The 12,188-nt window shown below is 35.2% G+C and overlaps 1 protein-coding gene across 2 annotated transcripts; it reads right to left on the bottom strand.

Annotated features, from left to right (window-relative positions):
* Positions 1–1,868: 1,868 nt before the first annotated feature.
* On the bottom strand, positions 1,869–12,188 carry LOC136810513 (L-threonine dehydratase catabolic TdcB-like). 2 transcript variants are annotated; one of them, XM_067067090.1, is made up of 2 exons: positions 11,713–12,188; positions 1,869–4,726 (listed from the first exon to the last, which is right to left on the bottom strand). In XM_067067090.1, exons 1-2 carry the CDS (start codon positions 11,835–11,837, stop codon positions 3,721–3,723), a joined length of 1,131 nt encoding a protein of 376 aa, XP_066923191.1. In that variant the 5' UTR covers positions 11,838–12,188; the 3' UTR covers positions 1,869–3,720. The 2 variants fall into 2 exon arrangements, with proteins under 2 accessions (XP_066923191.1, XP_066923193.1); XM_067067092.1 differs by having other exon boundaries at positions 11,708–11,762.

The raw sequence follows: 12,188 nt of genomic DNA, 5'->3' as shown, positions 1-12,188 counted from the left end.
TTTCGGAGCGAAACAAGACCGTAGCGTGTGAACGTGGTCTAAATCTCTCCTTGAAGACATTTTTAGTGGTACCGTACCCTCTCTAATTCGAACCTCATTATTTGAATCTTTCTGTGATTCGAACACAAGTATTAGCTCTAGTTTAGACGGCCGACTTTCTGCCCTGCCTATTCTAATTGTTAGAGTAGGCAGAAAGAGGGCACAAAGTTGGAAAGGTTTGAAAGAAGACATTGCATTGACGTCAAAAGAGGGCTATGCATCGACTTTAGACAGCCCACTTTATGCCCTCTTTAATTCACAATTAGAATAGGCAGGGCAAAAAGTGGGCCGTCTAAACTAGAGCTTAGTCCCCTCAGCATGGTTTGAAAATTGCTCTCTCTAATCCAAATCTTTCTCTAATTCAAGAAAATTTTTATTATGTTAGAGAGAGTAGTTATTGTTGTTTGTTCATTGTTGCTGCTGTTACTGTTGTTTTGTCGTGTAAGCCTTTTACTATTTAAGGTATTCATGATATGCACCACTGGATAGTCTTCTGAGAACTTTTAAAATCTACCACCCAATACGTCACTTAAACAATAGAAAAAGTGACGTTTTCGGTGGAAAATTTTAAAAGTTCTCAGAAGAGACTCCAGTGGTGAATACCATGAATAGATAAAAATATTACATCATTATGTAGACTTTGGAAAAAGTTAAAAATCATTCTTACCTGAAGAATCTCAAATCCGCCTAGAATTCCTTGGCGACCAACAGCACTGCCATTGTTGAAAAGATTGTTTAGAATACCTCCACTTTGTTGGCCAACTGATGAAGAAATTATTCTTGTAACCTGTTTAACACTTGCAAATATTCTATTCATAGTATTCTTGTTTATTTTTTTATTGATTTACTAGAGAAGCAAAGATAATTTTCATAGATAATTTTTTTCTTAAGGTATGTGTACACCTTTTTTCCGATTTTTTGTCAAAAAATTTTTTTTCAGTCAAAGTTACTGGATTTCATTTTGGTAAAATCGCGATCTTAAAATCTTTTTTTGATCCAGAGTTATGACCATTTAAATTTTAAAACAAAGTTCGTCTTATGATGGATTATTTACTCAAATAATTGTCTCTTTCGGAAACAACAAAGAGAAAAGAGAGAATTCAGCTGATGTTTATTCTCACATCTATTGAATAGTAACATTTTTGACACATTACTCTGATTACTTAATTAAACAGTAATTATCTCCTCAAAAATTTCAAATTGATGTAGAAAAAAATGAAATTTTACCATACCATACTACTTTTAACGAGGTTAAAGTCACCCATAGCATTTAGCTATGAACTTAATTTTTTTTTTATATTTTCGGCAAAGAATTGAACTAAAAAGATGTCTTAGGATTTTTTTTCTAATCGAGTAAAAGCTTCACAATTTCAGGTTAAGTGGAAAAAAATCGAGAAATGAATGATTTTTTTCCAAATTTTAACAATTTTTAAGTTTTCTCGAGTTAAAGTCGATCCAAAAAAAAATCCTAAGACATTTTTTTGGTTCGATCTATTGGGAACATAGTATCGAAATTATTTTTTCAAATTTCAAAAGCTATGGGTGACTTTAACTTCTTTGAAGTAGGTAAGGTTAAAATTCTTAAGATTTTAATTATATCCTGCCCAATTTTTTAAATTCAGCTGAAACTTTTACCATTAGAAAGAGAATATTATTGGCTTTCAGAAAATATATACTTTTGATGTATAAAAATTTGTTGTTCTAAAGATATGATCAATTAAAGAGAATGTGTCAAGGAAGGTGAACACATACCTTAGTTTCTAGAACCATTAAATGCTCTTTGAATAAGTGTTGTAACAGTCAAATAAAGCTTGCAAAGATATTATCAATTTCATTTTGAAATTTGTGAATGGATTATAAATTAACTACAAAATAATTTTTACAAAAATATAAAATCATAATTTACAAATCAACTTGAAGAAAAATGAGAATATTGTATAAAATGTCAATTTTCCATGCAACTAGTTTTGTAGTTCTCTCAAAAGCTGATCTCGCTGCTAAGGATTGTTATTCGATAGTAACATCTAAAATTAAAAAAGCAAATTAAAACCCCAAAAGAAGAACGTAACCTTTAGAAAAAGAAAGTGAATTCATAGTCAATATCATTAAATAAATTAATCCTACCATACATCTTGAGTAAAAGATTTAATAACATAAGCTGCTTCCATGGTTCATTTTGAAATTTATTTTTATTCTAAACGTTTCGGCATCAACACAGTACCATCATCAGTAAAAAGTTTATTGTAAGTCAATATCAGGTTTTCACAATTCGTTATGACTCATAGCATCAAATTTTGCTTTGTGAGCTTGCAGTTGTTTATTAATAATCTTCTTTTGGTCTTCATTATACTCAGATAGAAATCGATCTTCAAAAAAATACATTTCCGGTTTCTTTAAAAACTCATGTAATTTTTCAATTAATTTGTTGACATCAAATTCATGTTTGTTGTCTGCCATGCGTGCAAACTCCACAACTTCTTTACAGATTGTGTATTGAAAGTTTGCTGCCATCATGTCAATAACAGCTTCTGATAAACGATCCAGAGGCATTTCTTTGTTCCAGTGTTTCCAATACTCAATATGATGATCATTAATAGAGAAATGATGATTTTTCGCAGAAGTCCAGTTAGGGTTTTCACTTTTCGATACTTTTCCAACAAATCTCAAGATATACGGTGTTAGTTCAGGTTCTTCAAACTTGCTGTCATCATGAGTAGTATAGTCTGCATCATTGAACATTTTACCGAGATATTTGACTAAGTATTTGTGCATTTTTGTAATGTAAATAAATTCCTTATGTTCTTCTTTAGTGGGTTGTCTTGACATTGTGACGCTTAAGAAGGCTAATAAAGCTACCACTACTAAATATGAACGATTTGTCGTGTTTAGATCAATGTTGAAATTTCTTTCTTCAAACTAAATAAAGAGACAAGGAATGGATATAAGACAGTCATTTGATAAAAGAAACTTCATAGCAAAAAGGGAAGATTGAGTGAGATTGAGCCTCTATTTATTTACAATTGCAGAATGAAAAACAATGATTATTTGGTAATGGATTATCTTCAATGAAATATAAAAAAATGTTTCTATTTCTAAAGGCTTGGGGACACTAGAAGTTTTTTTCGCAATGCAACAAGCTCCATCCCACCAACCTGAAACGCTTTCTCATGTCTACACCCCATTTTTCTTTCTACCAATAAAAATGAAATCGACAACACTTTTAATAACATTTATGTATGTTTTTCTCATTTTTGTCCCTGGGACAATAGAACAAACTTGATTCGAATTAATTTTGCTCCATTGTCCTAGGGCCAAAATCAGCCTTTTGATGGAATGGAGCATGTTGCATTGCACCAATGCAAAAAAAGCTTCTTGTATCCCCAAGCCTTAAAACGACGGACTGTGTAAAAAAATTACTTCAAAAAAAATGATTTTCTCTAGCTTTATACAAAAAAAAACAATGGAGCATTTTTGCACAAAGTCCAAAAACACTTTTTTTAGGCAGTAACTTTTTTGGATACTGTCAATTTGCACCACTATTCAAAATATCAGAAAAAAGCTAATGAGCCTGAATGAGCCAATCTCAAGAAAAGCTGGTAACAGACAAACGAACGAACAGACAAACGTAGGTTAATTTAAAGGACCTCCATGGTTGGTCCAAAAATGATGTAAAAGATAACTTTAAGACAAAAATTTACTACAAACTGAAGCTACAACAGAAGTATTGATGTTTCCCCCACACATAATCAAAACAACGTTCTTCCCTTGAAACTCTGCTTTCATTCGAAGTAATGCTGCAATTGCGAGACATGCTGCACCTTCTACTAATTTCTTCTCCTTATCTATCATATCAAAAACAGCTTTTTCAATTTCATCTTCACCCACTAGTGACCATTTATCTATGTTTTGTTTACATAAGTCAAAAGTAACAGCGCCGGGTTCCACTCCGCCAGCAACACCATCTGCAAGAGTATCTTTGAGGAAAGAATTATCTTCAAGAATACGGTCTGCTTGAATGCAATGATACATTGCTGCGTTCCCCTCAGGTTGGCACCCAATAGTGACAATATCTTTATTTGTTGCTTTAAGGTATCCACTGATCCCTGAAGCTAAACCACCCCCACCAACAGGAATAAAAACCGCATTTACATCAGGTAGATCTTCAAGGATTTCGTAAGCTATCGTAGCTTGACCAAAGATGTTATCAACATCATTGTAAGGTGACATGTAGGGAATGTTTTTATTGTTTGCTTGAGATCTTGCGTAAGATTCAGTTTCAGCACATTCATCTCCATGTTTGGTGACAGTAGCATTAGAATAAGATTGGATAGCTGTCAATTTTGCAGGTGAAGCTGTCAAGGGGCAATAAATTGTGACACAAACACCTAACTTGGAGCCAGCATAAGCACACGCTAAGCCGTGATTACCACTTGAAGCAGTGACTACATTATCAGCCCCACTTTCAATGACACTTGACATTTTGTTGACTGCACCTCGAATTTTGAAAGATCTTGTAATTTGCTCAGACTCCATTTTCATGTAGACATTGCAACCTGTTAAATTTGAAAGCCATAATGATTTCAAAAGTGGTGTCTTCAAGGCTATTTTTGAAACACGGTCATATGCTTTAGCTGTTCCTTTGATGAAATCTTCTGGTGATGTAGACATCTTGATCATATGTATTTTACTAATAATCAAAAAAGCCTTTTTATTAAAGGGGGCCAATCCTTAGGATCTGTGAAATTTTTTTAGGACCTAACCACATGAATATAAAGGTTTATTAATGTATGTTGTAAGCATTTTGTTGAGGGGATACGCTGCTGAGGCCTAGCAAAAGACTTATATGGGCCAAAGAGTGACATTTTGGTCAAAACTGTAAAGTAAATACTATTGAAACAAGGTTTTATAATTTTCATCAGCTAGGGAATAAAAGTATACTACAACAAGACATTCTTTCAAACATACAGCAATTAGAATTATATCACGTTATACAATAATTTGTGTTAAATGCATCCAGAAAAATCAGCACATATAATTTCATAGAAAATCAAAGAAAATTCTTTTGGTTATCCTTATGTAGCCTGATTTGTTTACATCAATATCTCTGTACAATGTAGTTCAGTCTCTTAGGTTTTCTCTTTAATTTTCCATTTCTTTCTTGTGACTTCTCTTTTTCTTAAAACTACTGTAACTTTGTGTAATGCCGACATACGTCTTGTCTAATCTTGCCATAGCAAATATCTGGTCTGCAAAGTAGTTAGACTTTAAAGACCAGATAGTTGCTACAACGAAATTAGAAAAAGGTATGTCTGCATTATAAGAAGTTAAAGTAACAAACGGTGTTGCAATAAAGTGTACAGGTCAAAATTTGAGATTTGAAGTTTTGATTCTTGGAAAATAGGCAAAATTATTTTTTTTGAAGTTTACACAAAGATTGAAAAGCCAATAAAGCATCTAATGAAGAAATATTATACTTATTTAGAACTTTTAAAGATAACTTCATGATCCAAAAAAGAAACACTTAGACTTACAGAAACATTAGTAACCTTATTAAGCTTTTACAAAAAAAACAACAACCTCTGTTTCAGCACCACAATATGGAATATGGAATACAGACACAAATTTTCAACTGTCAAAAATTTATGAAAAAGTCATACATACCCAAGTCTAAACCTACTTTAACAACATTTTGAGCAATAGACAATTTGGATATAGAAAAGGAATGAGTACACAAACTCCACTTTTAGTCTGAAATTTATGACTGAAATTTGGAAGAAGCTACAGATGAAAAGAAAAAGTTTGCAGCGCTACTCATTGACTTATCAAAAGCTTTCGACTGCATCTCGCACGAACTATTGATTGCTAAACTTGAAGCATACAGATTTTCAAGGAGTGCCTTAGGTCTCATAGCAGCCTATCTATCAGATAGAAAGCAAAGAACGAAAATTGGCGACCATTATAGTACCTGGCATAATGTTAAAGTAGGTGTTCCCCAAGGATCCATTCTAGGGTCGCTACTATTTAACATCTACTTGAGAGATTTGTTCTACTTTTTGAAAATAGAAATGTACTGAATTATGCAGATGATACAACACCTTTTGTGATAGCTGATTCTTGGGAACAGGTTGGCATAGTGTCCTCCAGGGTTTGTTCCCCCCACCAAATTCTTGATTTTTTTAAATCTCCCCCTCTTTTTTTTCCCCCTATGACCTTTCGGTTTTTTAGTTTCCCCCCTCTTTTTTGCTTTCCCCCCAGAAAATTCTGAAAATATCAGTTCCCCCCATATACCGATATAAATTTCTCAAATTTCAACCTGGCACAAACGTAAAATCTTGCTGCAAAAGGAATACTAGACAGAATAGAACGAAAATTGGTTAGTTTTTCAATCATGATCTAATCACATGATATCATGTGGAATGACCTTGGTTGCTGAGATAAAGTTGAAGTGATTTCACACTTCCCCCCACCAAATTTGCCAACTATCGATGTTTTCCCCCCTCTTTTTTTTCCCCCCTTTACTATTCAAATTTTCATTTTCCCCCCTCGCCCATTCTAAATTGGAAAATTGGTTTCCCCCCCTTTATAAAGGGGGGGGAGGACACTATGGGTTGGCGAGGAGCTCTCAAATTAAGCTGCTATCATCTTTGAAAGGATAACCCAAAATCAAATGCAAGGAAATGCAGACAAGTCTGAGTTGATAGCTAACAATACCAGCAAAGAAATCTTCATTACTATACAGAATGAACGCATCTTTAACAGCAACTCAGGCAAGATCCTAGGATTAACTTTTGACAACTGTCTGACTTTTGAGCCACATATTAACACGATTTATAAGAAAGCTAGCCAGAAAATCAGTGCACTTGCGAGGGTAGCACGGTACATGAATCAAAAGAAAAAGCAAAGGCTCATGAATGCCTTCTTTCGAAGTCAATTCAATTATTGTTCGCTTGTCTGGATGTTTCGTGTTCGCAGGCTAGATCAAAAAACAAATCACCTCCATGAAAGATGTTTGAGGATAGTGTATTCTGATCATACATCTACTTTTGAGCAGCTTTTAGAGAAAGAGGGTGCCATCAAATTCCACCATAAAAATCTTCAGTTGTTAGCATTTTCAAATGTAAAAATAACATATCAGATCTAACTAAAGAAATTTTCAAACTTGATGAAAATATCAAAGTAAATCGCAAAACGCCTTACTTCAGATCAAGAGAAATAAACTCTGTTTTTCACGGTTCAGAGTCACTTTCATTTTTAGGGCCAAAAGTTTGGGAATTAATTCCGGATGAGTATAGAGATATATAGTCGATCTTAGTATTTTTAAGGAAAAGATTAAGCAGTGGAGGCCTACATCATGCCCGTGTAGAAACTGCCGGACCTATATTGACAGTTTCGGCTTTTTGTAATCACCTTACAAATTGTAAAGTAGCGTTGACTTTTATTAGCCTTTGTTGCTACCTGTTCGCCAACTTGAAATAAACTATTACATACATACATACATACATACATACATACATTAGGCAATTAATCTGGCATATTTGAACAATGTAGCATTTCTTCCAAGAATGATTGTGAATAATTGCTAGGTAGGAAATTAAAATGCTAGGGTGAAAAGTTCAATTTTGATCTGCTCTGCAAAATGCACATTATTTTGGGACCCCGGTCCAGGCCTTGCGATGCAGGTTTTGGTCCATAGGCCAGGGCTGTGAAATTATGCAGCGATAAAGCTGCAGAATTTCGCAGCGCTGCAGAATATGACAACGCAAAAAACGCGAAATTTGGCAACGTTGCGGATCTATGCAATTTCCCAAACTAGACTGTTCCATTAAATATCCATACAGGAGTGGAAGAGCCTTTTCAAGCCAGAAAAATTCTTGAAAATATGTAGAAATCCCCTGGATAGTAAAAGAAATTTTACCTTTCTGTGACTGGCTTGCGCCTAACAGCTAAGTTCAGAATCCTAACGCTTATTGTAAATTTTTTCTCTTTGATTTCTATATACTAAAAGTCTAATTCTCTATGAGCCGTGGGGGAGCCATTATGGATTTTTGAGATGGGGGTTCGAGAGTTACGTGACCGATTTTTGGGTTGGATGGTTGGGTGGGTGGTTGAAAGCGAAAGTGTTCAAGGGAAGAGTGTGAAAATTAGCGTTTTTTGAAGAAGTCGTTGCAGTGCAAATCTTTCGCAAATTTAAAAACCCACTTTCCCATGGAAATAATTGACGTTTTTTGTTTTTCTGGGACCCTTGGGGCATAAGCTACCTGTTGACCGTAAAAATTTCAAAATTCGCGAATTGACCGTTGACAAAATTAGGGGTAAAGGGACCCAATGACGTCACAGATTTGGGAGAAACTTCAAAATGCGTTATCTCGAGTTTGAAAAGGAGTTGGGAGGTCGGTGACCTCTCATTCGATCGAGAATTTTATGGAGAATAAGATGGGAGAGGTTATGAGGCTTGAGAGTGACTTTTAAATTTGGCTGAATTTTCAGACGTTTTCAGTTGATGACGTCATCAAAACAGGAAAAATACGATATCTCGAGATTGGAAAGGAGTTAGGAGATGGTTGACCCCTCATTAGATCGGAAAATTAATTGCGAATAAGTTGGGAGGTTTAATAGTGGGTTTAATCAGACTTTCGAAAAAGAATATATTCAAATTGGGGCATTTATGGTCTGATGACGTCATCCAAAACCCGAAAAATACAATATCTGGAGTTTGAGAAGGATTTAAGCAATGGATGACCCCTCATTGCATCAGAAATCGTCGAGGGAATCTTTTGGGTAAATGATCAATTCATTTCAGTGAAGTGTGAACAATTTATTACCCTTTCGATGACGTCATTTAGGACCCAAATGACGTCACCAAACAATTAATATACGATTTCTCGAGCTTCCATTAGTGATCAGTGGAAATATTTCGTTCTTCAGGTTAGAATTCAAGCTTATTAAGCTCCTCACCACCCCCACCATCCAAAGGACTTTTGATGTGTTCAACAACACTCTACTCGGCGGGTGTGACGCCGGGTGACGGCTAGTCTAATACTATTTACAGAGTTATATAGGTTGACAGGTAGGAAATCTAATCTAATCTCTAATTCCGACACCCTTTTATCAGCTGAAATTCATAGAAAGGTTGAAACTGTTTTCTTTTTTGCTTAGTGGTCAGAGAGGAATAATCCTTTTTCAATCAGTGATTCAAGCTTATATATTATTCTCTAAAGAAGGGTGTCGGAATTAGACGAGGGATGTCAATATTAGAACAACTTACGGTATTTGTATATCTCAGAAAATAAACACTTACAGAACAACATAGTTTATCATTTGGAATACCCCCGTGTTTGGACCATTCTATCGTGGGCGCAAAATAGGGCGGAAGCTAAGTAGCACCCTCATGGCAAGATTGCCGCCTCATCTTTATAATTCGCCGATGCGAATACGCAAGCTAATCATTTTTTTCTCGCGCGCTAAAGGGGAAAAGGAAAGTGATCGATATTCTTTGAAGGAAAAACGTCAGAAACAAACCCAAAGACGAAAAGGTGTATTTTTTGTTGAGAATCGATCTGCTGTGAAGATGAAAAAGTTTCTGCTATGCATTTTTTTCGGAACGCTGAAAAACTCTAATTTCAATCTTCCTTTTAAGATAAAGAGGTTGCGAGATTTGGGTTAGCGAGGCAAAAATTGCTAAAAAATTGGTAAAATCGTAACAAATTTGCTCATCTCTTATAAACAAGCACTTCAAAAAACCATAACATTAGACATAAACTCAAGCTGAAAAATCACCCACGAAGGTACAAAAATGATCCTTATTCGGCTGACAGTTAATTATTCTCCTGGGAATAGAACCGCCAAACGATCAAATCAAAACATTGAGCCGAACCCACCTTTTAATCTTTGTCAGTCAGGCACATCCTGGCAAATGAACGGGGTATTTTTCACTTGCGACCATTGGCAAATGAACGGGGTCGAAAACGAAAGTGACGTAATAGCGCTAAATACCCAGTTTAATTGAACCGGGTTTGAAATATTTTGCTTCATTTCAAAGAACTGCATAGATGAAATTTTTTTTCCATGGGTCAATTTTGTCTTCGAAGATTGAAGAAACTTTTAATGAAAAAATAAAGTTGAAAGTTCCCAGTTTTCTTCCTTTTTTCCCTTTTTCAGTTTGAAGTTCATTTTTATTCATTTTCACGCTTCTAGCCTGAGACGTCCTATCTCAATTACACTGGGTGACGAATACCCCATGCAAATGCTCACCCCGTTCATTTGCCAGGATGTGCCTGACTGTTTGTGTAAACTTGCATATATGTTTTGCATACTTTCCAACTAAATCCAACCATGGCTTTTTCGTTCCTAGTTTTCGTTCCTGTATTTTTGCATACAATTCACAAGATGGCGGATGGAAAGGTGAAAAGGTCTATTAGCTAGTCTAGTCCTTAAAAAATTAACAAAATAATGTGACAGGAAATGGATAGTTCGTTTTTTTTCAGATTTGCAAGACTAGGTTAAGGAATAAGACTAAAATTAATTTGACACTGTCAAATCAAACATTAAAATTTTTGCGACAAATAGAGTACCCTGCCCAGTTGGCGACCGAAATTTTTTGATTCAAATTTTTCACTTACTTTTTACTTTTTTGAAAATCCTTTTCGACCAACGGTTAGACAACTTTTAACATGCTCTTCGTGTTTGTTTTGATTTTTTATTTGAGGCGATCTTCTTAGAATAAAAAACTTTCGAAGCGAGCGGTACTAGTGCCCAGTTCCCGACCGACGTACCAGTCTGCGACCGATCGCGAGAAAGAAAAAATCAGTGCTCTACTTGCTGGTAAGGTCGTATTAATTGATCAGGATGATAAAAAAACTCATAAGCTTTCCCGTATTACATTTATTTACACTCGTTCTTTTGTTTTAAAATAGCTCACTTACATTTCCCTTCGGCATGTTTTTTCAGAATTTTTCGTCAAGTCGCCATTTTTTTCTAAAGTTTGTTTTTGTTTTGTTTTGAAAGTGGCGGTCTATGGAGAGTCTTCATTTGATAAAAACGCGGGAATTTTTTATGTCTGTTTTTTTCTCTTCGTGTCTGGAATTTTTTAATCGCAATGTAGAGTCTTCTTTTTCATTTTTTGAGTTTGGTCGGTCGCAGACTGGACGTCAAATTTCGAAGCTGATTGCGTCAACTTTTTTATCAATATTTCAAACGAAAAAAACTGTATCGAGCTGATTTTTACAGAAATGCTTTCTAACATATTCATCGTTTTGGACAAGTATTTTTTGGAGTGGGAGTTGAAGTGTTTTTTCTTACGAGGCTTTTTTGTCCACAGGTAGCCATTTTTTATTTTTTTCGAAAAATCCGGGTTTTTCATGTGCTTCCGTGCAAAGTTGGATCTTTCGGATTCTACTCGTTCTTTTCTAGAACTTTTTTTACACAGTACGGGAGGGAAATAGGTCAAGGCAGATTACTACCAAAAGAAATTCTCCAGAGGTTTGTTTTTGTATGACTTTTCTGGGTTCAAAGACGTTCGGTCGCCAACTGGACCGGTCGCCAACTGGGCAGGGGACTCTAAGTCACAAACGAAATAAAGATATGATCAGTAGTCTACAGTGCAGTATCTGCCTGCCTGTATGGTTTAGGTTTAAAAATGGATTAGCCCAATAGATGTCAATAGATTTACCTTACATTTTTGTTGTCGAAGAAAACGAAAACTTGACGATTTGTTGACAGAAGAAGGGGCAAATTGTTTCGCTTACACTTTTGCCACTTTTGCCCTTGTTCCAACTTCTGCCACCATCATGTTGAAACATTTTTAAAAAGTGTGAAAAGTGGCTCCTTCAGCTAACTTGTGTCAGGCAATGTGTAAAAACGAGACCACGTTCCTTCTAATACGGGCCCGAAACAGTGGTCCTTCTAGGTAAAATTCCGACGGCAACAGAGCCTTATTCTAGGTCTTTATATTACATTTTCAATCGGTACAACATAAATTATGCCTTCTGCCATCTTTGAATAAATTTATTCTCTAGTTACATAGCGACGGATAATTAATGCAAAATTAAAATCAAATTTATGCATTCGAAAGCTGCCATTTTGTTTACCACTTTTCACACAAACTGCGCGAAACAAAACAAATCTGTTTTTTGCTTGGTGGAGATTGAGAA

This window comes from Clytia hemisphaerica, unplaced genomic scaffold (genome assembly GCF_902728285.1).
Source record: "Clytia hemisphaerica strain Z4C2 unplaced genomic scaffold, Clytia hemisphaerica genome assembly, whole genome shotgun sequence".
NCBI classification, from domain to species: Eukaryota; Metazoa; Cnidaria; class Hydrozoa; order Leptothecata; family Clytiidae; genus Clytia; species Clytia hemisphaerica.
This window is presented reverse-complemented; position numbering and strand designations above follow the sequence as displayed.